Source organism: Panulirus ornatus, chromosome 51 (genome assembly GCF_036320965.1).
Source record: "Panulirus ornatus isolate Po-2019 chromosome 51, ASM3632096v1, whole genome shotgun sequence".
NCBI classification, from domain to species: Eukaryota; Metazoa; Arthropoda; class Malacostraca; order Decapoda; family Palinuridae; genus Panulirus; species Panulirus ornatus.
This window is the reverse complement of record NC_092274.1, coordinates 1,480,176-1,507,965: the sequence shown is the minus strand read 5'-3', so window position 1 is coordinate 1,507,965 and position 27,790 is coordinate 1,480,176. Positions and strand designations below refer to the sequence as shown.

At 36.5% G+C, this 27,790-nt stretch overlaps 1 protein-coding gene across 1 annotated transcript; it reads right to left on the bottom strand.

Annotated features, from left to right (window-relative positions):
* Positions 1-652: 652 nt before the first annotated feature.
* LOC139764810 (probable methyltransferase TARBP1) lies at positions 653-26,331 on the bottom strand. The gene is given in 16 exon segments (XM_071691751.1): positions 653-846; positions 3,413-3,520; positions 5,729-5,887; positions 6,427-6,563; positions 8,847-9,044; positions 10,325-10,449; positions 10,905-11,085; positions 11,940-12,128; positions 12,829-12,984; positions 13,911-14,063; positions 15,442-15,482; positions 15,485-15,669; positions 16,817-17,079; positions 19,337-19,495; positions 22,251-22,406; positions 23,382-26,331. Coding segments are annotated over 14 exon segments (4,806 nt in total). The 5' UTR covers positions 26,088-26,331; the 3' UTR covers positions 653-846; positions 3,413-3,520; positions 5,729-5,730.
* Between the last annotated feature and the right edge of the window lie 1,459 nt (positions 26,332-27,790).

Below are 27,790 nucleotides of genomic sequence, written 5' to 3'. Positions count from 1 at the left end.
CCATCCTTATAAAGCTCCTGCAGCACTCAGGAAACTGGACATGTCCATCAGCTGGGACCACAAGTCATAAAGCACTGTTGTGTGCTCGTGTGCAAAAACTGTAGGGAAACTGACTCATAAGTATTTGTTGTCTTCTTTATGGTAGTATCAGTACTGAGATGAAGGGTCTTGGGATATGCTGAAACTGTTTATAGTGTTATGATGGATATACGCACAGACACACAGCATTGAGATGGCCTTGATTCAGGCATTCAGTTGTCCATGCCCTCTCAGCTAACAAAAAAAAAAAAACTGGTTAATAAAAGCCTATCAGACAGAAAGACCGAGAATCATCAAGCTGGGAGTAATACCTGTGAACATTTCAAAAAAGGTATCAGACAAGAATTTATGAGAGAACAGCAAAAATGCTGGAAAGACTGTTCAATATGATACTAGGTTAAGAGTCTGGCAAATTAGAAAAGACTATTCGATGTGATACCAAAAGAAACGAGAAACATCCGAGGGACATCTTCAGAAATGCTCAAAAGAAAATTTGATTCATGGAAAGTCAACCTTGTATCAATAATTATTGGAGGCATGTGGCAGCCATGAAAAACATCATGGCAAAATCTTACATTGGGTACTCGTAGGAGTTGGAGACAAAAACAAATACTAGATAATTTGCTTTTTATTCAAGACATACCTACTACACAAAGGTGACTGAATTTCATTTCATAATTAAGTAATCTATCCACATTACAGGCCGTTATTTATTTGTTCACTCTTCCAATCATATCATAATTACAGTAATATTTTACAATACGTCTCTTCCACACACTGACACTTTTTACATTCACACCTGCTCATCTGCAAAGGAAAAGAGTCATTCATCAGTTTCACATGATTTTAATGAGCACAGACAGCAACATCAACTAATGCAGCTTTGTTACATAACCTGCAAAAATGTTAAGCAAATATTTCTATCATTATCAATGTTTTAAGGTAAGGCCACAGAAAATATCAACCACTAAAATAGTTATGACAAAATTTGCAAAGAAAATGAATCGCACTTCATAAAGATTTTACTGCACTATACACAATTCATATATACATAGGATGATGATAAGGGGAGGGCTAATTTTGAATCATGATGACAAAAAGGAAGTAAATGCAAATATATACATTCCCTCCACATAATAAAAAGACTAATGAGACATCTCGATAAGTCATAGTTTTGGCACGTTTTCAATCTTTTCATTGTTACATACCCTGAAAAAGTCCTTCCTGGTAGTGAATTTAGAGTAGCTACCCTTCTGACTCTTAGTGTATGAGGTAACATCTTAACCAACAGGGGATTTAAAGACACGTGACTACATATTCAGAGGTATGTAACACAACAACATCAGAAATTATAATACTTGTACCTTCAGCAGAAAGCATATTGCAGGTCCAAGATTATGGTTTTAAACTGCATTCTAATAATACACAATGAGTTAAGGCATGAACAAGTGAAGGACCACATAATCATAACTTTCAAGCACAAAGAAATGTAAAGAGTAACAAGCCACTGCATCCTTTCACTGTTGTTTGCAGAAGATACCAGAAACATTAACGAGGATAACTTTAGAGAAATTCCACATATCTTTTTTCTACCCCTAGTGGAAGTCATTCCTTGTGAATTATTATACCAGTCTTTATTTTCACTTATGTAGCTCTACTGGATTTATACTGTACTCCTATCTTGCCATCTTTTTTGCTTGTATGCAAAACTTTGAACTTATTACTATTTTCTTGTCAATTATGAGCCTAACTGATCAGTTTATCCAAGTCAGGTAACAGAAGTTGATGTAATACCTTTGTTGCAGTTTCACTTCCTAGTGTCAAGTTATCTGTGCCTTTTTGTGCCTGACTACATAATCCATCATAAATGCCATTAATTTAATGTTGTCATGCTTATCGGAATTCACTCATACATCATTCTAAAAATATAATACTGTAAAACTAAAATACTGTACTTGGAAGGATATAAAAAAATCCAAAATTACACACCAAAACAAATCAGCATTAAATGAGCTATCCGAATATTCAGGTAAACTTTCTTCCACCCAACATGGCTTTAGCACCTTAAACATGGTTTGCAATACAATTGAGGCTTGCCATTTACTTCACATCTCCCAACTCATCAGGGACACAGACTGAAAATATGCCAAATATATGGTAGTTCTAGTTTGGCCTGAACAATGAGTCACTGACAACACTGGCGAATCACGGCAGGAACTTAAAGAGTTGAATATGACTGGTGCATTGGAAACATCTGGACTGAATGTGTCCACAGCTTCTAAGGATTCCAGGAGAGAGCTTGCTATTCAGCTTGACATTTTGAGAATGGTCACACAAGTTCAGTTTGACAATGCCAAAAGGTGGATATGATGGAAATGCTTGGGTCCCATGGAATGCATTTATCTACCACAGATGTAAAGCAACTAGAAGAGGCTAAGACAAAGGCTGTAACTGATGAAAACACCAACCACTTGAACACAATCAAAAAGATTATTCACAGCCTTTCGTTACCTAAAAAAAAAAAAAAAAAAAAAAAAAAAAAAAAAAAAAAAAAAGGCCATCTTCACGGAAGATAATCCAAACATAAAATGCAGCTCCATAGTTAAAAGGCTCATGACAACTGTCATCACCTCCTACAAGGAGCTTACTGAGGAAAAATAGACATATTCTTATGTCCACAGAGGAGCTAAAATGATGAGGAGTCCTTCTCAATAGTCTCAGTAATTCTACCTCTCGCTAAAGAACCAGGCCCTCAAGATCCTACCTACGTGCCCCTGTTAAGTCTTACTCACTTTATATTCATAGCGTTGCATTTGCTGGTGACCACATGAAAAAATTCTCAAATTTAAGACACGCTTAGGAGAATAACTGCCATTCATACCGTTAGATTTGGAGTAAAACTTGTCCCATTAAAAGTAATTTCTTCTAACATCACACTTTTCAGGAATGCATCTCCACTGTTAGACTTGGGCTACGTGTATATCAGTACGGGAACAGGTTTCAAGACTGATCCTGTGGCACTTCATCTAACATCATACTCTCCAGGGAATGCATCTCCTGTGTTAGGATTAGGCTACATGTATATCAGTAAGCGAACAGGTCTAAAGAATGATCCCAGAGGCATTTCATCTACCCAGTGTGAACCATAACCATCAATCTCTACTCTTTGCTCATAGGAATTTATTCAACTGTGTAGCATCTACAATATATCATCTTTACAATGTGTCAACTTGTACGAGTAAACTTTGATCTAGGAGTTTAACAACTTCCTTTCAAAACCCTACAAATATGGCAACAACTGCTCTACTTTCACCAAACTCAATACAAATTTCAGAAAAAATCTATGCTTAGCAAATACAATTCAATTTCTTACCTGGAACATAATTATTATTGAGGACTTGGGCTTAAAGGATCAAATCCAACAAAATCATTAGCCGTCTTCACTCCAACAATAAAGAACAGGATACTCTTACATACGGACCTGAAAAAATATACAATTATCATTATAAACTAGAAATACGCACATTTGCGAGCAAATGCAATATTTCTCTCAGCGAACTATCATTTACCATTGTGTTCAATGGAGAGGGAGACATCATCACCAAATTCATCTTTGCCACACTCTATAAACCTACATTCAACCTAACCTAGAAAACCACATCCTCACCACAATCAACTGTACCTTCACTACTGTCCCCACAGCACAGCTTTTAATGTACAAAGTTTTTCGTAATTTCATACCCAAAGTACTATGACATTGTTGTTTCAATACTCACGTTCAAAACTTGATTCCTATCAATATAATGTGTCGTCTGTGCGGATAACTTCATAAAAAAATTCTGACAAATGTGATCTTCATAGCAATTCATGTGAACTAACTACATCCGGTGATCACCCCCACGTACTCCCATGGTATACGTATACCTCATGTCCATCATCCTTATTCATCACATCAAACTACATAATGCTTTACCTCGTCCTCGCCGACATTCATTATACATTAATCACTACAACAACATCGTGGAACTAATAATCATTAATACCCAAACGCCATGCAACGGCGGAGCTAAACTAGACTTTTACGTAAGCCATAGATGAACACTTCTGCCTCGTAGTAATACCAAAGATTGAATGGAATGCGCAGAATTTGGTAAATGGGGGGAAAACCGTGAGATTCATAGTCCTAATAAGAATATGAGAGACAATACATGATGTTGAGATGTCGCCACATGCTTACGAAACGTAAACAATTGTACATTCAACATTCTAATAAAATGTTCCTTACCACTTAAAAGGGTCATAATATAGATTTAAAATAGCTCCCTTGACTCCTCCTCTCTGTGCTCGGCGAGGCTCTGGAGCTGCTGGCATTAATTTGAACATTTTAAATAATAAAAATCTAAGTTCACGTCTAAATTTCTATTAGAAGGTCCTCACTAAGATCACTGACGGCCGACTGAGGTTGGGGTTGTTTGGCGCCCGGCGGAGCTCAGGCTACGCATTCACTGCTACCTAAAAATTATCATTTTACCCGAATAAAAATATCATACGCATCCTTTAAAATCATTAAAATAAACAAGAAACTACTTAAACATTTATAATATTTGACACTTCCCAGTCTAAAGTAACTTGCGCAACATTTCTTTAATCTGGACATTTGCGAAAGTTCCTTACCGGGAAATTTCAAACGTTGCTATAATGCTTCCAGGAATATATTTTCTCGTTAGGGAAGTCGTGTTAGTCTCAATACATTAGTTTATCTTGACATCATCTAAGATATAGACTTACATTGTTTATGAAGCCACGTGAGCCAACTACAGTAACAAATTAAACTTTTAATGTTTTTTTCCATGCTTTCTCATTTCGAAAATAAACTCAATAAAATCTCTTCGAATATAAAAACTATATATATATATATATATATATATATATATATATATATATATATATATATTATTAATATTATCCTCATAATACTTAATCGCCGTCTCCCGCGTTAGCGAGGTAGCGCAAAGAAACAGGCGAAAGAATAGCCCAACCCACCCACATACACATGCATATATAAATGCCCACACACTATATATATATATATATATATATATATATATATATATATATATATATATATATATATATATATATATACATTTCAATGTATACATACATATACATACACAGACATATACATATAGACACATGTACATATTCATACTTGCTGCCTTTATCCATTCCCGTCATCACCCCACCACCTATGAAATAGCATCCCTCCTCCCTCGCGAGGTAGTGCCAGGAAAAGACAAAAAGACCACATTCGCTCACAATCAGTTTTGTGGGGCCTGGATGTGGAATGGGAAGTGTGGTTTTGTTGTCTTTTCCTAGCACTAACTCAGGTGTGAGTGGGGGAAGGGGGGTGCTGTTTCATGTGTGGCGGGGTGGCAACGGGAATGGATGAAGGCAGAGAGTATGTGTATATATGTATATGTCTGTTTATGCATAAGTATGTATACGTTGAAATGTATAGGTATGTATATGTCCGTATGAGGGCATTTATGTATATGCTTGTGTATGTGGGTTGGTTGGGCCATTCTTTCGTCTGTTTCCTTGTGCTACCTCGCTAACGTGGGAGACAGTGACTAAGTATAATAAATAATAATAAAACACAAATTTGATTTTCTAAAAGTCTACTTACGATTATGAGACCTTTGTGATATACTGACGCGTATATTCCCAAATAAAGAGTGCACCGGACACATGTACATTGAGAGATCGGATGATGCCAGTCTGTGGAATTTCTACACATACATCAAAAAGCTGAAGAAGCTCACATGGAATTCCTTCTCTTTCATTCCTGTAAAATTAAGATGAAGTAAGATGAGGTAAAAATAATTCAGTCACAAAATATGTATCTAAAAACCTAAGAGACAAATTAAATATACTCTGCTCTCTTAAATATTCTATATTAATTCTCACTTCAAAGGAGTTCATTATTTCCTTGCTACTGCCTTAAAACTGCAGGAGCTCCTGATTTGGGGGTAAAACTGGACCCCTTTGAGAAAGAAATCCTGGGGCAATAGAACATAAAATCATTTCTTTTGCTTCTAATATTCTATAAACTTAATGTCAAAGAGTTTCCTTACCTTTTTTTCCCATATGCACTGCACTTCCCTTCTAAATCATTACCACTTTACAAGCTATGCTCCTTTTCTAGCCCTTGTACTTCTTAAGCTTAATATATATTCAATAACATATACATTTTTTGATAATGTCTCAAATACTATTTCACACTTTCTGTTGCCCACGATTCATATAGTTTGTCAGCCACAAAATTATACAATAAGAATAGTAACCTAAAACAAAACAGATCCCCTAAAAGGGTATACAACTCACCCTAATACCACAGCTGTTCTTTTAGGGAAACTGTACTGACAGAGTTTGATGCTACTGGCAGTCTGTTCAGCAGCTACCAGGGTGTAACCTTTGCTTTGAAGGGCTCTCAAATAATCTGCAAGACCATCAGGCTTCACCTTTAAAAAGAAAAATAACATAATATGAGGATAAGGTTCTCAGAATACTTAACAAAGTATAGGAGCAACCAGGATTACAGGAATAAAATGACATTTCCAATTATCATTTTCATCTGCATGATCTATCTCTACAAATTTCTTTGTTCCACTTGACCTTCAACTAACAATGGATAAACTACAGACACCAGTAAATTCAATACAAAGGCACATAACTGAAATGCTCAGTGACTGATAATTCACAAGCAAAATTTCTCAGGAAATATTCTAAGCACTACTGCTAAATTTACAACAAGGGTTGCCAAGATGAGTGATGAATGAAATGTCTGGGGATAATTCAGCACCTTACATGAATAATTCAACCTACGGTATTGGTAGATTTTTTTTTGTACTTGACAGCCATTTCCTGCATTAGTGAGATAACACACAAACAAAAGTCTCACTTGCTCACATCCATTCTCTATGTCATGTGTAATGCACCAAACCCACATTATCATCTCAGCCTATTCTTTTCATCCTACTTCACTCTACAGTGAGCAATCTAAGTTACACTTTGTACAGGACACAACAAACATAACAATGGGAGAGAAGCTCATGGTATCATTTTCATTCCACTTTAATTCACTTCTAAAATGTACTAAGGACATGACTCTTTCAATAGGATGGGCAACTGGAGAATGGTCTTGTTCCCATGTGCCCAGTTCAGGTGGGCGTTAAGGCCTGAAGTATGTTTCAGGGGATGGGGAGAGGAGTTCTATTCCTTAATAAGTTTATCCATGATTTATAACCATTCAGATATTGTATTTGGACAGTGAAAATCTACAGATACACTTTGTAATAGTTTTATTTATTTATTTATTTACTTATTTATTCATTATACTAGATCGCCATCTCCCGCATCAGCAAGGTAGCACCAGGAAACAGACAAAGAATGGCCCATCCACTCATACGCGTATATAAACATAAACGCCCATACACGCACATATACATATCAACATATACTCATATACATAGATATACATACACACAGACATATACATAAAAACACATGTACATATTCATACTTGCTTGCCTTCATCTAATTCCAGCGCTACTTCGCCCAACAGGAAGCAGCATCAGTACCCCTTGCTTCAGCAAGGTAGCACCAAGAAAACAGACAAAAAAAGGCCACATTCATTTACCCTCAGTCTGTAGCTGTCATGTATAATGCACTGCAACCACAGCCCCCTATCCACATCCAGGCCCCACAGACCTTTCCACGGTTTACCCTAGACATTCCCCATGCCCTGGTTCAGTCCACTGACAGCAAGTCGACCCCAGTAGACCACATTGTTCCAATTCACTCTATTCCTTGCATGCCTCTCACTCCTGGATGTTCAGGCCCCGACTGCTCAAAGTCTCTTTCACTCCATCCTTCCACCTCCAATTTGGTCTCCCACTTCTCCTTGTTCCCTCCACCTCTAATACATATATCCTCTATGTCAATCTTTCCTCACTCATTCTCTACATATGTCCAAACCACTTCAACCTCTTCTGCACCAACTGGGTTAACATTAAAATAATTCATGATAAGCTTCATAATACACTTTAAGTTGAGCAGTTATGTACAGACAATACATTCAAAACACAATCATAAATCCTTTTGTAGTTTTTTTCCATCTACAACAAAAGTAAAAGAAATCTCAAGTCTGAAGGAAAAATTAATGTCCCTCAGGTCTAAGGGTGATTACACTTCTTGTGGGTTTGAATTTTCCTTCAAAAATTCAGCAAATTACATTGCACTCTATAAAAACTCCTCTTGCTTTACAAAATCATGCTTTACTTCTATCTAAATTTTACAAAACCATACCTGAAACAATTATTGATGTTTTGTCTTCTTTACATGTATGAAGTCATCATTATTAGTTTTTTTGTGGTTCTCACATTAACAGCAAAACAACATTTTCATAAGGTCTCTTCTGAAAGCCTCTCATTTGCTTTTATAGAATATACTAATGTCTTTACTGCTCCTTTCTGAGCTCCTTTAGCCCTTTTCATTCTTTACATCTTACGTTCAAAAGTTACAATTTGTTATTACTAGACTAAAAATTAAAGAAAAAATTTCCCTACACATTTACCTAATCTTGATTGGTGGCTCTCTTTCTTTCTTGGTTCTACCTCATAATGTAAGTATTTTCATTAATGGTTCACATATTTCTTTCAGCATTGGTCTGCAATACTCTTATTCTCGGCATAAGATTATAACCCTCTATTTATCAGGAGGATACCTGGATATACTTTACTTACCTCACGGATGGGTATCCACTGCTGGGCTGTTAGAGAAAGTGAGTTAAAGGTCTGGTCTTCCAAAACAGCAAGGGATGGTACAATATACTCTTCGATGCTGAAGACCTCACATGTTCTACACAAACCTCCTAGATTTGTAGGCTTGTCAATCAGAGAGGCTACAAGGATCAAACCTCCTTGACCATGGCATGATTCCTTCTGTAGGGAAAAAATCAATTTTGATTACATTCTCTCACTCCACAAAGCTGTGACTTAAGATTTCTAGGGTCACCTCATAAAATTTAATTCTCAATACATGTTTTAATGTATATTTACTGCTGAACCATCCACTATATTCAAGACAGTATACACTCAGAGCACACTGACTCAAACATTTCACTAATAATTCTGCACTTGGTTCTTTTTCACTTAAAGTCTTACATTCTTTAGTGCTAGGAGTATCATACCCTTTAACAAGCCTTACCAGCTGTAGAAAGTCATATCAATGACCCAATAATTTCAATCACAATCATCTAATCAGCCATCAATTCATCACAAGAGCACATTTCATTCTCTTTCTAACAATACTTTCAGGTACATTTCAAAGGGCTGCCCCCTCCACCTATTGTTTCCTTAGAAAGTTAACATATTTTTCAAAGACAAGCACCTCTATTCATATGCAACTCGATAGGCATATCTTAAATCTGCGGGTATTAGTTGCCAAATAGCTATATTACCAAACACTTAAAAATCTTAATTACCCTCCAGGCTCTAAAAATGAATTACTGAAAAATTAGTTCAGATTAGCCAAATACAGCTTCATCACAGCCAAAATGACAAACTCTCTATACCAATGAAATTTAGGCATAAGTAATGCACCGAAATCACAGCTCCCTTTCCACATCCAGGCCCCACAGACCTTTCCATGGTTTACCCCAGATGCTTCACATGCCCTGGTTCAGTCCACTGACTGCATGTCAACCCCAGTATACCACATCACTTCAGTTCACTCTATTCCTTGCACGGCTTTCTTTGTCTGTTCCTGGCACTACCTCACTAATGCAGGAAATAGTGATCAAGCATGAAAAAAAAATTACATGGAAGTAGTTGGTAAGAACATCAGGTAGGAGCTTCTGGAAACACTGCACTAAAGTCGCCCTTTACCAATGGACTGTTAAGGGTGAGGCAATAAGAAGTGGCACTAGGGTTGACCAGCTATGGAGACTTTTACCATGGCCAGCTCAAGAGGGAATGGACATATGAGATACAGACAGAGAGAATAGCATTTCAGGACTCTTTAATCATTTCAATATCTCCAGATCTACTTTTCCATTAACCGAAAGCCTTCCTCCTCCTACCTTTCTCATGTATCAATAGTTATGGGGAAAGCAGTGAATGCCTGCCTATTACAGGACTACATATATTTTAGAAAGTAAAGTGCATTATAGCTCTGAATATTATCAATCATACTTTTGCTGACAATTATGTAATGAACTTACTTGCTTAGGAAGATCCAGAGATGCAGTTATTTCTGGGAACATTGACTTCCATGGAGTGATCTTCTTCTGCACATTGTGAATGGGTTCACAAGGACCATCTCTTTCTTCTGATGGAAGAGTCTCACCTATAAATATGGCATCCAGTAAAGCAGTATAATATCAAAAAGAAAAGTTTCAGAGTGAACACAAACCTACCCTTATCACAAATGACCAAATCAAACAGACATAATCAGCACTAAGGATTAGCTAAATGATGAGCTGGACTGATATGTGCAGAAACTAACTATGCCTTCTTTTCTATATCTCATTTGTGCTGTTCAGCTTTCTCATCTCCCAGCTTTTCACACCACTCATATTCCTCTATTTCCTGTAACTGTTAAGGATATGTTACATTTTTAAAGCAATTTCTCTGCGTACTAGCCACAATAGAAATTTTTTAAGTGTTTAATTACAACTGCACTACATGTGAATTACAAGGGTGTTCACTGAGTGATAATTCTTGGCATGTAGTTTTACAATGAAATTTCTCAAAAAAAAAATCTGAAGAAAAGCTTTAACTAGTGAACTAATATTCACTCACCTGCAGCTTTTATGACCCATGGAGCTGGAAGTGACTCTGCCAGAACATTGTCAGTGTTGCGGATGGGCAGGTCACTGCATATGGGAAACTTGTCCGTATCAACAGCATCCAAAAGGAAATCCATTGTTAACCATTCATCATCAGCCAACAATGATAAACATGGCAGGTCATGTAGGATTGTCTGTTGTGAAATAACAAAGTTCATCACTGTTCTGCAAATACTGAGTACTGGTAAGTAAACTGATCTCATGAGAACTGACTAATTAGTGAACAAGACAAAATCAACTCTAAGCACTAATGATGGGTCATAGCAAACAAATGGCCTAAACTTAAGGGTGCCACATATCAGGCATCTGGAAAGTTATCTAGTATTAATGCTATACTGCTATACTAAAACTCATTGTAAGTTGACAAGAATTCATCAGATTCTTTGTATATGTTTGGTGAGTCAGTTGTTGTTTGCAGACAATACAGTGCTGGTTGCAGGTTCGAGTGTAAGGTTGCAAAAGATGGTGTATGAATTCGGGAAACTGTGTAAAAGGAGATATCCAAAGAGTAAATATGAATAAAAGCAAGGATATTAGGTTTAGCAGTGAAAAGATACAGGTTATCTGAAATGAGTTTGAGTGGAAAAAACATAGGCAAAGGTGCATACAGAGCTGCTAATTCCAGCACTTCCAAAACCCTGAACTAGCTAACCTTTCATGCTTTCAAGGCTGCCTCTGATTAGGAAGTAGAAAACAACATAAAAGAAAGTAGTTTACATTGTTTAGCAAGGAAATCCTTATCTCATACCCATTACCATAACTCACACTTGCATGAAGTGGGTCAAGTGAATGTAACTTTTACAGAAATCAAATTTGCAGAGTGAGGGTCCCCAACTCTCCAGGCTAGCAATATGTAAGGATACCCAGTTCCCTTGAGGTAGATTTCCTGTCCTCTTACCCTTTCACATGACAAAATTTTATTCATATCCTGAATATTATGGATTTTCATAGACAATTTTTACACAAGAAAATCAAGCTGCAAGCTTACCTCAACAGTATAGTGCTGTATTGGATGAAAGACCTTGAAATAAAAATCATTCAGCATATTTACAGTATTTCGAGCAGCATTGCCCTGTTGTGCGACAAACTGTAGGCACTGTTGAACTGGTTCATATTTCTCCAGAACTGCTGTTATCTGTTTTACTTCACAATGATGCCATATTTTCCTTAAAGATACCTGATAACAATGGAAAATAATAATTTTCAATTTCATATACTCAACAACTTGAATAAAAATTCTAAAAATACTGGCTTTGCACTTGTGAAAAGCAAATTTTGAAGCTCTCCATCAGGCAGTTCCAAGGAAACCACATAATGTAGTCAACATGTTAGGTGAATGCAACAATAAATGCAGGCAAACAACACAATTATATGTCACATTGAATATCTGCTTGAGAAATTATCTATCTATCTCTCAGTTGCCTGTTTCTTTTGGGAGCTCTCTCAAGGGGGTGGCTGTGTGCCCATTCGTTTTGGGAGCTCCTTTAAGTGAGTGGCCAAAGCAAAAGAGTCTCCAAAACTGGTAAACTCCAGTGTCACTTCTTGGCATTTAGCACCTCACTCCGTAACAGGCAGAGAGAAACTCTAGCATGCAGTTTTTAGAGGCTCTTACATAATGCTCCTACCGACTACTTCTAAAATTCTGCCTTAAGTTCTAATAAGCCATTACTCTATCCATCCATCACAGCTGCACCATACAACTGTCCTGACAATCTGTTCTGTCTTGAACTTCAGTGAACACCGAGGAAAACCTGAAGTAGAGGAGGACTGGGCAAGAGGTGAGGTCTAGCTCAAAATCATGCTTTTCATGAGACATATGTGATGGCATCATTAAGGCCAATTAACTTTCTGAGGAAAAAAAAGTATCTGTAACTCACCTGCGCATACAGTCTGGTATTAAAGTGTTGTGCCATACACCAAGGGAGTGTGTGCTGGATGGCTTGGCACAGAAGTTCATTATCCTCCACAGTACAAGCAATGTGAGTCAAGGCAGCTAGAAAAGATCCAACACACCCAACTCTTTCCTTAGTCCCCTGAGGACAGTTATTGGCATGTTAATGTCAAGGACATACCACACAGTATAGACATTTTGCTTCTGGTAATGAAAAAATATATTTAGAAATGCCCTTAAAGACTGCCATGAGCAGCCTGATCCTAGCTACTGCAAACATCATTAATGATTTGTATATATTTTTCTATGTTCACCTCATCTGTTCCTATTCATCCTTTGTAACTTTTACATAAGCAAGACAGCAGCATTACCATGATTTTGAGTGATTGGGGTCTAAACAAGCAGGAGGGTGAAAGGCATGCAAGGAATAGAGTGAATTGGAACAATGTGGTATACCAGGGTCAACGTGCTGTTATTGGATTGAACCAGGGCATGTGACGCGTCTGGGGTAAACCATGGAAAGTTCTGTTGGGCCTGGATGTGGAAAGGGAGCTGTGGTTTCGGTGCATTATACATGACAGCTAGAGACTGAGTGTGAACAAATGTGGCCTTTGTTGTCTTTTCCTAGTGCTACCTCACACATATGTGGGGGGAGGGAGTTGTTATTTCATGTGTGGCAGGGTGGCAATGGGAATGAATAAAGGCAGACAGTATGAATTATGTACATGTGTAAATGTATAGGTATGTATATGTGCGTGTGGAAGTGTATGTGGGTGGGTTGGGCCATTCTTTCGTCTGCTTCCTTGTGCTACCTCGCTAACGCGGAAGACAGCGACAAAGTATAATAAATAAATCAATAGAATTCATTCTACAGTATGGATATTACAGTACTCCATATTTCCTGTGGTTATTTATTGATATAATATTCAGTACTAATTTATTCATAACAAAAACCTCTAAATTAGTAATATCATTTGATTTACATGTTTTTGACATGACCATTTTCAAGAATGTAACTATTGCATAAATCGTGAGGTCTGTGTACTGTAAATTGTGGACTCATCTGACCTGTATGAAGTGGCTAAGGAAATCAGGAAACAGCTGTGGATGCATTATCGTGATGAGTGCCACTCCCCACTCCTGCATGTAACGTACACTTGGCTGCTGATGATCCTTGATCAAACCTCGACAAAGCCATGCTAGGTCATCTGAACACTCATTCTAAAGGAACAAAAAACATTATAAATGAATCTCAAAACACATAAATTAATAATGAATCAGACCATAAACAACTGTCTATAAATAAAGAAAATATGGGGACAGTGCAATGATATAATGTAAATATAAGGATGCAACAAAAATCATACAGGAAATGTGAACATTACAAGATAAATATTTACTTTTGGTTATATAATAAATTCACTACTTGAGAGGTAGATTGATAAATGAAAAAAAAGGGAGGGAATGTTCCTAGTTCTGACAATTTGCATTGGTTTTCATTTTTCTCTATAATGGAAAAATACTGTGATTTCAAATTTCTTCTATCCACCTATTACCTTTAAAGCCTTTCCCAGTTACTGTAAGTGGATCAGGTACATACAGCCACTTACTTAAGGAAAGAATTTTCCAGAACTAGGGCCCCTATCCATAATCCTACAAAGAAGCAAATTCACTAAAACAACAGACTTGATCACACCATTATATCAAGTGCCAATGACCTTGAACAGTAAACATGATCAACAAGAGAGACAGTTTAGGAGATATAACTTCAACAATAAAGCTCTATGAATTACAGAGGCATTAGGAGAAAACTGCCCTCCAATACCAAAGATAACATTACATAAGATCTTAGCACAAGAAGAAAATAAAAGGAAAAATTTTCCAAGCGTACATAAAAAATATATGAAAGAAGTGAGACAAAAATATTGTGCCATCTTTAGACATGGGATACAAGTAGTCAGCCCTTGCCCTCTCCTTTGAAAACCCAGAAGTTGGAAAGTTACATGGAAACAACATAAATATAACTGGAAATATCAAAATCAGCAAATAGGTGAGGAACATATGACCAGTATTCAGAAATAGAAAAACTATACACTTCTTTTCCTATGTAAAGAAAAACTCTAAAACTACTCCAATTTTGTCTTGCAATGTGATTCACACACTTATAATGGTACAGATATGTGTTTCCTTATGAAACAGTGTTTCCCTTATGATTCACACAAACAATGGAAGAAAAACCGAAGATAATAGAAACTGATGGTACTCCATTATACTGGAAATGCATCAACAAGCTTACATTTTCCTAATGAGGCTTCCACAATCTACTCATCAGTAAGTGTTCTATCTATGTGCCTTTGTCAGCTTAACAACAAGGTGCCTCATACAGCAGTTATTCCACCTGAAATGCTATATGCATCTATGGGAAGAGCTCTCCCTGAAATTGATTCAACTATTACTGTCCTTTTTCCTTATCATTGCCCAACTGTAAGGTACGCATATGTATTTCTGCATGCCTGTTTGTGTTTATCCATTAGTTATAAATATTTTGTGTGAGAAATGTCAATTCACATAAGCATGCATTTTGCCTTAGTCTTCTCACCTTATCCAGTAATGGAAGAATAAGAAGAAATGCTTGCAGAGTCTTGTTTTGTAACGATGCTTCTGTGAATTGGCAAAATCCCTAAGTTCTCCTGTGCATCGGGCATACTGATATTTGATTCCACTTACAATTATCTGTGCCCAAACTCTGTCAATAGATCTGTCTTTGCTCAGAGTAAGCAGATATCGGACAGCAACCACACGTGCTTTAGAATCAGCATCATAATCACTGTGAAAAGAACTCATTACAGTGGAAGAATTGATACAGGACATTCAAGTACATACAATCCAAAGTAATCGTCAGTAAGTACAGCAACCAATTACAAACTTGTCAGACTTCTAGAGGTATACAGTTTTATCAAAAATGTATAATTACCCCATATATCTATCAATTTCTTTAAATGGGTGATTTAAGTATGGACTTTGATGTAACTTTTTATCTGGGAGAGCAAAAGAATCCAATCTGGAAATTAATGTTACAAATCTGAGGTCATCATCTCCAATCCTAAAGGCTAACAAAGGGCAGGGAAACCAATTCTCTGGGATAGACTTGCTACACTCTGTATAAATTACTTGGCTATTCATGAACTGCAAACAGGCAGGGATCTTGGGGCACGAAACTAAGTAAGTACAAGGGGTCACAAACAGGTTAGGTTCCTAGACCCTGTTCATAAGTCAGAAAATATAAAGAAATGCATAAAATTTCATGAAATGAATGGGTGCATGAGAGATTATGGAGTGGCAAAGAGGGTGAAATGTAATACTTTGAGGGGGTTTGGGCATGTAGAAAGAATGCAATCCCGGGAGTTTACAGGAAGAAGGTATGATAGCACAGTTTTAAAGGGGTTGGTGTGAGAGGAAGACCATCTGTGACATGAAGGAAAGTTGAAGAGTACTGAAGGGAGAGAAATAGTGGAAGACTGCAAGGAATGGTGTATGGGACAGGGATAAGTGGAGACTCCTTTGCCATGGTCACCACTAGATGGGAGATCTCAGAAGGAACAGGCATCAGAGTTATAGACAGACAGATAGAATACCTAAACTTGATGGTAAAAATGTATTAGATATTGTACTCCAAAAAAAATTGCAGTTAATACAATATTAAATCAAACAACACTTTGTGAAAAAAATATGCAGTTTGGTGGTTCATAAATATCAGTAATTGATTGTATGCTGGACTAGGAATTAAATATTCTTTCTAGCTGCTAGCTCATAAGCTCATAATTCTGAAACCCTCCTGTATAGTATACACATGATTTTCTTATACATGATTACCTATGATAATATATAATACCTAAAAATAAATGACATTGACACACCAGAATATTAGACAAACTTAAAAGAAAAAACTATCTTCATACAGTCTTATCATTCACCATTGTAAAAGAGAATTTGTGCTATATAACTGCCCACATTGCTGAATGAACACTGTTGTATCCATTATAATTTTATACTGCTTTCGAAAGACACTGCCAAACATAAGCAAGGGTACAAGTACATCTCGTATCAAGTCCCTGCTAGAGTTAGGGTCTAAGATACTTTTAGCTTGGATATTTTCTAAACTGGTTACCAAGCTCCGTGACATGTGTGCAGCAATCCCCTGAACTGCTTCTCCAGTGCTCATCATTTGCTGGGACATCTGTGAATAAGCAACAAGATAAAAATCATATACAAGTAGCAAAAAGAAATGATATAGATCATGCAGAAATTCACTAGAGTGTATTAAGTCCATCTTATATCTAATCCACTCACAATAGACCCTTATGTCCTCAGTGCTGAGGTCGATAAACTCTTCCACGCTACTAAATCATTTCTTTATCATTTTTTCAACACATCATGATGGGTTATCATGTAACATTAACATCATTCATACTTCGGTCCTCATATAAAAATACCTCCATTACAGTACCCCCTTATACTGCATCCTTTTCAGAAAAATCCCTGATTTCAAGAAGATTATTCACTTTATCTGTGCATCTATTAATATTCTAATTGTAACTTAAATTTCTGAAACTTTTGTGGAAATTTATGAACTTCATTGTAATTAGTCCTGTACAATCATATCATTATGACCCGTCATAAAGATTTCTTCATATACCACATGTCTTTCTCATATCTTAATTACTTACTTCCTACCCTTTAATGAGGCTTATGCAGAGCTCAGGAAGCTGGCAGGCTTCCTGATCCCACATGTTTAAGTGGGACTGCAAGCAGTATATAAAGTGTTATGATGTTGTGAGTGCATCTATATGCAGAGATTACAGGGCAATTGAAAGATAAGCGTTTGGTGTCCTCATTATGGAAATTGGACCATAGTTATGAAGGATATATTGAAATAGTGTCTGCAGTGTTGTAGGGATGGGTGATGTCCAGAGTGTACACAGGAAAGTATGACTCGTGTTTGTTTGGGAAGGTGGTTTCTGATGGGTGTAAATACGTCTGGTGGATTGGAGTTTAAGTTTGAGTTGGTAGTGTGGTTGTTCAGTGCTTGTTGAGCTATTTCAGCATGCATGAGTTCTGTCAGTTAAATATATTGTGTGTGTGTGTGTGTGTGTGTGTGTGTGTGTGTGTGTGTGTGTGTGTGTGTGTGTGGGGATATGTGATTACAGGTTACAGAAGTGTGAGGCAGGGGTTAAAATTTTATTTTTACTTGGGAAAGGTCTTATGCTGGTGCCAAAAATGAGTGCTGAGCATGATGAGGTGGGCTCATATATTACTAATCATTTATTTATGATCAACCCAGGACCAATTTCTGTGAAAGATTCTTGGTGTTACCCAGGTCCTCTTTCTAAAGGCTCCTGCAGCCCAAGGCTGTGATAATCCCAGTAACAGGAAGATGTGGACTCCTTTCGAGTGAGACATTTTTCAAAAAATTGTAGTCCCAATGATACAGCCTCATTAAAGGTGACCTTTCACTTGTATTGTAACCTCTCAAAAGTGAAGCCCAGTAACCCTGATGAGACAGTATTGGAAGAATCTTTGTTTCATTGTGTAGGTGATGAATGATTGTGGTTCCAAGGCAGCCAGTAATTGTTCTGAGTGGATCATCATATATGGTTTGCAGCTTTCCTTTAATTGCTTTTGAGATGATGAAAGACCAGACAAGTTATATGTAGTTTAAAAAGGAGTGGATGAATAGTTTATAGATGAGGCTGAGGGATCCTTTATCTTGTCACATCTTCCCTCTTAACACATTTCCTACTTTAATATGTATTAACTCAATATTTACTTATACGTATCTAAGAAAACTAAGCTGTTACATTAACACATAAGAACAGAAATAAACTCCATTATCCGAGCTTCTGAGATGCTACATTCTTCCTATAGTCAAGAACCCTTTGTATACTCCTAATTTTTCTCCATACATAATCATTCCCAGCTTCAGTCTTCCTACTACTATCCTCTATGACTGACCCTCCAATACATGAACTTCATAAAGAATACAATTCTTCATTCACAGGGATATTACAACATGACTGTTAATCTCCTAAAAGTGAAAAACCTGCTTTTATAACTACTTTCAAAATCCACTCTTAAACACATCACCAAAGCAAACCATCATTCTACTCAAACTCCTCTCAATTGGTTATGTTTGTGAAAAGGAATCCATAGCAAGATAATGCCTCTACCCACAAACAGAAACACCTGATCTTTTTCACACATAACTTTAAATGAAAGAGAAACACAATACTTTAAGTGTGAAAGACAACAAACTTTATCAATGAACACAATTATTCCACAAGTATTCTAAACATGATATATAACATGGTTAACTACTGAAACTATAATGAACAGAAAAGTACAATGTAAAATCTGTTAACAATTTGATGACATAATACTTTTTAAATAAAGTGTTCAAAGTATTCAGAGACAGCACAAAGAACAAAAACCCTCACCTGGATAATGAACTTGTGATAATCATAACTGATTAGTGCATCACCATGGAAAAGAAGATCAGTCATACATCCAATCAAAGATCGGTACAGATCACATCCTTTGCGAAACTCCAAAGATGATACCCACATGAACCTGATTAACTCCTGCCACAGTGCATTCTGAAATTTGAAAAAAAAAAAGATATCAACAGGCCAGAAAATGACCACAAAAAGATATTAAGAGGAAGAAAGGGATTCTAATAGTGGAAATGATGTGCATATCTTTCAGCTAGAGATAGCCTGGAAAGAGATATTCATGCTTATATATAATGAACACTGAATGAATCACTTATGATTCCCTGCCTAGCAAGCTGAAAAGAGTGTTGCTAAGGAGCCTACAGTATCTTTGCTACTCATCTGTCCCAAAAAGAAAGTTCTGCTACAGAAAAATGAATTAAAAGTGCTTCACAAATGCAAGATACACAAAAGCATCAGTAAGATGAAGTGGAAATTAAAAAGATAAATGCTCATTGGTAGCTGGGTAACTTGGCAACACTCATAATCTACTTATGCTAAAAGTCCCCCTCTAAAAGAGTGAAGACATTTCTCCTTTTTGTCTTATCTATGATACTCAAGAGCAGTTTATAAAGAATAGCTTACCTTTAATGAAAACATATCAAAAGAAAAATCAAACATGATATGACATAAATAGAAGCTCAAACAAACAGTGCAATTTCATAATGAAGTGATTTTATCTTAATTAAACAATTGAAACAGAAAGGATAAGCATGGCTAACAATAAGACTGACAACCCCTATGCTAGGGAGAATGTCACAGCTGAAATATATCATGAGATCATTAAAAAAGCATCAAACTAATGGTAAGGCCACCGCCAAGAGGATGTGAGGAGAATTTGATGTTGAAAGTTCAATAAAAGAGGAGCCCAAAATACGAATGAACAAGTACTTTTAATTCAAAACACTGGAATTCTTTTGAAGCAGATGGCTACTAGAGATAAGCCAGCAGCAGAACCAAAACATACATAAAACTATGAGTAAAAAAATCAAAGAAATAAACTGGAGACCCATGATAAGACATTTGTAATGCTTGATAAATAACAGGATAAGGTGAGTAAACTGGAAGATGATAACCTATGTAATCATTAGTGAAAAAACTCACTGATGAGTAATCATTAGAGGAAAAAATTCAAAGACGAGCAAGTGAAATTAGACTGAAAAATCAAAAAGAGAGCTAGACAGTGGAAAAAGCAGGTGAGGAAAGCAGTCAAGTGAGAAAACGGAATGCTATGAAGGTGCGTAAAGACAATAATGAATTAATGAATTAATAATGAGCAAAGGGGAACAAACATACTATTACACAGGACCATACACCCTGAAGTGGATAAAAATAAGATTCATGAATTAATCAGCAAATGGACTGAACCCACTGTAGAATTAGTGAAATACAAGGAAAATGGATGCTAAACATTGATAATGTTTGAATCAGATGAGGATCACATTCAATATATGGATCATAAGACAAAAAATCAAAGAAACAGGAAAGAGGACAACTAGAGGCAACTGGCATCTATCTCTCTATATCTCTGATGCCCATTCCCTTTGAGAACTCCCTCAAGGGGGTGGTGCTTCTCAGTCTTTGGCTTTAGTGCCTCATCTTTAACAAGCCACTGGGATAGGGCAACTCTAGCACAATGTTTTCAGTGGCTCTGGCCTAAATTTTCCTGCCCAGCATTCCAACTACCTAATGCTCCCAGCTAATGCTCCTACCAACTACTTCTCTCATATGTTTCTTCCTAATACTCCTATCTAATGTTCCTACCTACTAATTCTATCTACTGTTATTACCATTTTGCCTAAAGGCACGGCTAGTGCATAGTGTTCACAGCAGGAAAATCTAGAGTTATGAAGAATGGGTTGTGTAAGTTAAGTGCTGTCAGGTGTTATGTGTAACAAGGAGACTGTATGTTTGTGGACAGAATGCCAGCAGTCCATGAGCAGGTGAGGTAGGAAGACAGTTATCTGGGTCAAAGGAATACAAATTCACAATCACTGAAGAGTTGGCTCACTATGCAACCATCACTAACCCTCCCAATACCCAGGTAATGTACCTCCCTAGTTGGTATTTTCACTGGAAAATACTTATGGGAAAAAAAGGGGAAGACCTGTAAGGATTACTTTCAGTAGAGGCATAATTTCTAAATGGTGTTAAGGCATGCAAAGAAAATTTGATGTCACTGAGCACACTAGTCAGATGGGCTGATATACAATCAATACTTGATTCGATTTTCACATTCACCAACCTGGAAATGGCAAATATCAAATATGGTACTCATCCTGGAAAAAGGGATCATGCTGCACTCATATGTGAGTCCATAGTGAAGCAACAATAAACTGAAAATGTTTTTCAGAACTCTCAACTTATTTCTCCATTTAGATTCTTTTTTTAAACTCTTTGCTGTTTCCCACCTTAGCAAGGTATGATTAAAAACATATGGAAGAGCCTTGAAAGATAAATCCTCTCTTAACTTCTTTCTCTGTTTCTATCTTTGGAATAATACAGAAAGGGAAGAATTTCCTCCTCTCCAGTCCATCATACCCACCTTTCAGTTTGCCTTGCCATCTCAGCTAAGAAAAAATCTATTTACTGATCTCATACAGACTTTGTTTTCAGAAAACTAAATGAAACTAGTTACCATGGCTTAAAAAAAAAAATAGTGAATTGCATTCAATGTCTTTGAACTTCTGCTAAATTAATACTTCCAGAGCCCATCATGACCAGTCTACCTACATCCAAAGATGTTTCTCATCAGCTCTATATGACAGCCTTGATGAGTATCCATTAAAAAATATAGAGCAATGAAGTCTTTTAACCACCCTAAATAAGACAAGAAAAAGAAATCACAAAATGAACATACCTCAATTATAAATGGAGCTAAACTGACTGCCACTTGGAAGACACAAAGCACAGTATGCCTTCCACCTGTGTGGACAGCACTTAGCAAAACAGACTTTACAGCTGTTTCAATTTCTCCCCTTAATGACAATTCTTCTTTATCTTTCCATGATACACACTGAAAATTGAAGATAATTCAATAAATTTTACAGAACTACCATTAAGAACTCTGCCCTGAAGAATAACATATAAAACAACAACATAATATATATATAAATATCATATGTAGAAAAGTGTTCACAGTAAAGTAAATTACTTTCATGGATTAAAAAAAAAAGTGATATTTAAGAAAACTTGTGTCCCCTTATCAATGGATATTTTCTGACTGAAATTGGCTAGTACTTATGGATATCCCAGATTTAAATGAAAGTAGCACGTCAAAGTATTTTCCAATACCAAAGTCCTATAACTTTATTAACTCATATGATGTTAAAACCACAGACAAGAAAGAGGTAGAGGAGAAAGAATTCTACCTCCATCTTCACCGCAGATCTCTACTTTTCAAATTTCTTGCAAAATGCAACCTACATATGAAACCACTTCTACAGGCAGTAATGCAAAGATTCAACATTTCAATATTTTTTCCTGTTCACAATGAAAATATTGAAAGACATGCAAAGTATTGGTTAATGTCATCAGTATTTTGAGACATTCTGAGGAATAACACCACCTAAAAGATAATCTATGATGTGGCAAAAAGCACACAAAAAAATATGACAACTGCACTGGGATCATTACAAGATGTGGGTTACAGTGAGAGAAGTGCATTCTACCAAACCAGTTCCCTTTGCATATATGTGTGTGTGTGTGTGTGTGTGTGTGTGTGTGTGTGTGTGTGTGTGTGTGTGTGTGTGTATGAGAGAGTGCTTTATATACATCAGAAATGTCATAAATGTAAAGTTACATATGAGATATTGGTTAAGCTTGGATGCTACACCTTTTTTTTTTTTCCTTTATAAACGACAATGTTTGGAAAACAGAGCATACAAATTTGCTTTAGAATTATCAAGACACTGAAATCATTATGTCAGAAAGTATTCCATACAGGAATTTCAAATAAATATACCTTACACAGTACAATAAATATCAATACCTTGCATACAAGAAGGTCAACACAGCTCCAAGAACTTCGGGTTGTTTCCACCAACAGTTTTGAAGTAAATTCAGAGGAATTACATCCCTCAATCTGCCTTCTTTCAGTTAGGCTCTTTATATTATGAAGAATCATGTAGAGGACCAGCCCATTCATCTCTTTTCTGGCTTCATTAGATGTACTTTCATAATAGTACAACATGAGATGTTCCAAGAGATGGATCCCAAATGAGATTTGAACAGGATTTCCTTGATTCAGAAGATGACTACATACACTAAGAAGCTCTGAATATTGTCTATGTATAATCAACGTTAGGCTGTGCATTCTATTACACTGGGCAAATAAATTCAGGTAACAAGATATCATTTCAATGTCATATGGCTGATTATATCTGTTCATTTCAATGACAAATAGTTGTGCTACACAATCTAATCCTTCTGAGAAGCAAGAAAAGTAATTATCAAAATTTTCTTGCCTTAGTGAGTAACCAGCAGGAACATCACAAAAAATTTCTAATGTAAAAGTTAGCAGCTCCAGGGCCCAGGTAAACTTCTTATTGTCTATGTATGGGCGTAAATGACAATCCCTTAAAAAGTTATCAATTACAGAAAACACAGCAATAACATCTGAATGTCTTTTTGCTGGATTATCACAAACTGAGACCTCCTCAAGAAGCAGATTTATTCCCAGTGCAATGTCATGTGCATGTACAATTTCCACAGAATATAAGCTTTTGCTAATGGATTGATGGATGGATGTAATTCTTTCCTGCGAAGTCTCATGAAAATTATCAAGCCCACTCACAATAGCTTCCCACAGGGCTGTGCCCCGACACCAACTTTCTTTCCTTCTAAAATGTCCAATGATGTCACAGATTTCAATAAAAGTAGCCTCAGATCCCATATGCTTCAGTACTGCTTTCATGAGATCACACTGGCTTGCTGAGCGTAGAACTATTTCCTGAGTACTAAGACAGCTTTCAAAGTTTCCAAGGGCACTTTTAACAAGTTTATAATTCCAAGCAGCCGTATTTGGCACAAGAGCTAAAGCTCGACATAAGTAAAATAACGGGATTCCGCCCCATGGTCTTCCATTAAACATTGCTTCTAGCAGTGAGTAAAGGAAGTCTTTTTGGAGAGCTTCATCTAAGGAATTAATAATGTTCACAAAAAATACAACAATCTGATCCCCAACAGTACTGACAGTGTGTGAAGGATGGCCTTGGTCACGAGCATAAAGAGAGTAATCACTCAGTACTAACAAAAGATGAGAGGTTATAAAGGAAAGAACTCCCTTAATTAAAACTTCCTCAGGTAACTTTAATTTTAGCATCTTCATCACTCCCCACTGCTTTATATTCTTGTTGTCTTGATCAAAAATTCTCTTGAAAATCACAAGAATCCATGAGACATGAAGCATCTTCTGCCCAGTTCTACAACACACATTAATTAGAGTATTTAGTTTTTCTAAAACAGGTTTCTGAACATGAACTTGTTTTTCTTCTAAGGTTTCTACGAGAAGAAAGATATCTTTCCACAGTCTTAAAAGTTCATCATTTTTACCCTCAGACCAATACATGAATTCTGATGTGAAATCTTTTACTAGAACCGAAGATAAAAAATCTACACATCGTTTAAGCATATATTGAGATCGCTTTCTTGAAAGTGAATTTGAATGAACAAGGCCATACTGAATGATCTTCCAAAGTGCATCATCACTCCCAAGTTGACAGAAATATCCCTCTTCAAATGAAATTTCAGCCATGAAGCATAGTATAAGGAAACCTGTTGTGTTCTTTTCCTCCACATGGAAATCACGTTGAAGAGAATAAAACTTCTTGACAATGTGCCATAGTTTCTTAATAACTTCAAGCTTATCATTCTTCTTAACATCAACGTATGGCTGGACAATAAGAGTAAGAAGCAATGCTGTAATGTCAGCATTATGAGTGGTTTCCATCATTGCAAGTGAAACATCTACCACTAATCTGACTGGTTGCTGCAAATCATGTTGTGTTACACACCATTTACCCTTTAATAGATTAGCATAAATAAGCGAAAGAATCTTGACTTTGTGGTGCTCTTCCTCTGCCATATTTTCAAGGCAATGCACAGGAAGGTTTTGGGATATGCTTTCAAATAACTTTCCAAGTAAATGGGCACCCTGTTCATCAAAACTTACTTTACTGTGTACTTTGGAGGATTTTGAAACTATGTCCAAAAGCATAACAATTAGACATGATAACTTTGGTATAAGCATCAGTTCGTTAGCTTTTACTGCATTTCTGTCCTCTGGATTTTCTTGAGCTTCCACATCAAAATCATAGCCTTTCACAATTTGTTCGTCGTTAGAATTTACAAGAGAATTATCTGTGGCGTGAGAAGCTTCTCTCCCTTCCACAGCTTCATCGATATGAGGCAGATAAGGTTCTTGGGACGCTGAATCAACTGAGCACTTGTTAATAATCTTCTTTAACTGAGGTAACAGGCATTGTCCGACCAATTCCTGGTAAGTTTCATGTAGACTCCTTTCATCTGAGATCGATAACCTGAGAGATGTCTTACTGATGTTTTCTATAACATCTACTGCATGGCAAAGTAGTTCACATCTTGCAACTGAGAACTCCGTGCATTGAGTTAATTTCTTCATTAAAGATAAGTATTCACGGAAGTCTAATAATCCTAAATGCAACAGTTCAGCAGCCATTATACACTAAAACAGCTGGCACTGTATGCAACTTTCACTACAACATAATCCTCACAGTTTTGCTGTGCAATAAACTTATTTTCATGCATGTATTTAATGATTTTCATTCATATATTCAATACACTCCGTTAGAGTTAGCTGAATCCTTATGGTTGGTATTAGCAGCGTGTTGATCGAGTGTAGTTAATATAAGGGCAATTCTCACCACAGCATGTCAATGTTTACATTCTGTCATGGTGTGTTTACAGTCCAGCGGATATACCACTCCTGACACCCAACATGACCAACGAACATCCATTACAGCGTATACTCACAGTAACAAACATATTTAGCAAACAGCAACCGATAGCATCGACCACGAAGGAATACATGGAAAGTTTGTGGTCGATAAATATGGGAGAGAGCAAATGTCATGTCTATATGAATTCTAAACATCAAGCGAACCCCAATATTGGACCTGCTTCTGTTACATCGAAACAAATAATGTCTTAAAATACAATTATTTTTCTTCCAGGCTTTATGTTTTTCCATGATCCAGAAATCATTGTCATTTCTAAAAAAAAATTTTTATATATAACTGAATTAATAGAAGTTTAGCAATGAAAAATATTTTCATTATTATTTCAATTCGTTCATTTTATAAGGTATTTCACAGGTTAGATATTCTCTGGAATGATGAACGATCTTGTGCGTTCAGCAAATAAAATTTACCCTGCAAATAACTTACAAGGAAAAGGAAATTGAAAAAAAATTAACCTGACGTAACACCGAGGCTTTCATGTCGTTCCAAAAATGCGTATTTCAATATGAAAAAAAAAAGTCATAAAAAGTTTGTAAATATGCTTGTTAACAATCAATGAAAAACTACAATGTACATCAACTGGCCTTATCTGGGAAGATGCAATTTATATCCTACACAGAATAGGGGACAAGTGGTTGATTGCTAAATATTTTACGGAAGGGTGAAGGCACGTAGATTGACAGCAGAACCACAACGAGGGATATAGCCAACAAGTGGGTGACACCCACATCAGAATGATTACTAAAGTAAGAGGACAATAGACTTAAATAATAATTATTTTTGGACTTGGAAAAAATGAGAAAATGAGCAGTAAAAAAGTGCTGGAGGTAATGGAATTGCCAGTAAGGTCTTGGTGATTAAAGAAAAAAAAAGAATATTATTATAACCAAAAAGTAAAGGGCTCCTACTTATAGTTACTAATTGGAGTCATCTAGCAAGGAAGTGCTTCTAAAAGCTGAGAATCTTAAAGGAATGGTGAAATTCTGTGAGATATTCATCACCTGGAGCTCTGAAGAAGAGGGAGAAAAGAGAAGAAAATACAGGAGAGAGAGAGAGAGAGAGAGAGAGAGAGAGAGAGAGAGAGAGAGAGAGAGAGAGAGAGAGAGAGAGAGAGAGAGATGCATGGCAGAGGAGGAAGCAGCCCTCCTAGAACTTCAGATATGACAGGAGTGTTAAGAGATGGTAATTTCAAACCGAAATTATGTATTCAATATTTATGCTAGTGATAAAGAACGAATGCAAGGACCTTATGAAGGAAAGTATACGTGATATCAATGGAGTTGTGAAACTTAACTTACCAAAGAGGTAAGCTCAAACCTGTTCAGCCAAGAGGGTTAAATGATAGCAAGAAGTGAAAGAGAAGGTAAAGGAGATTAAGGGTGAACCCTCTTAATGCAAAAAG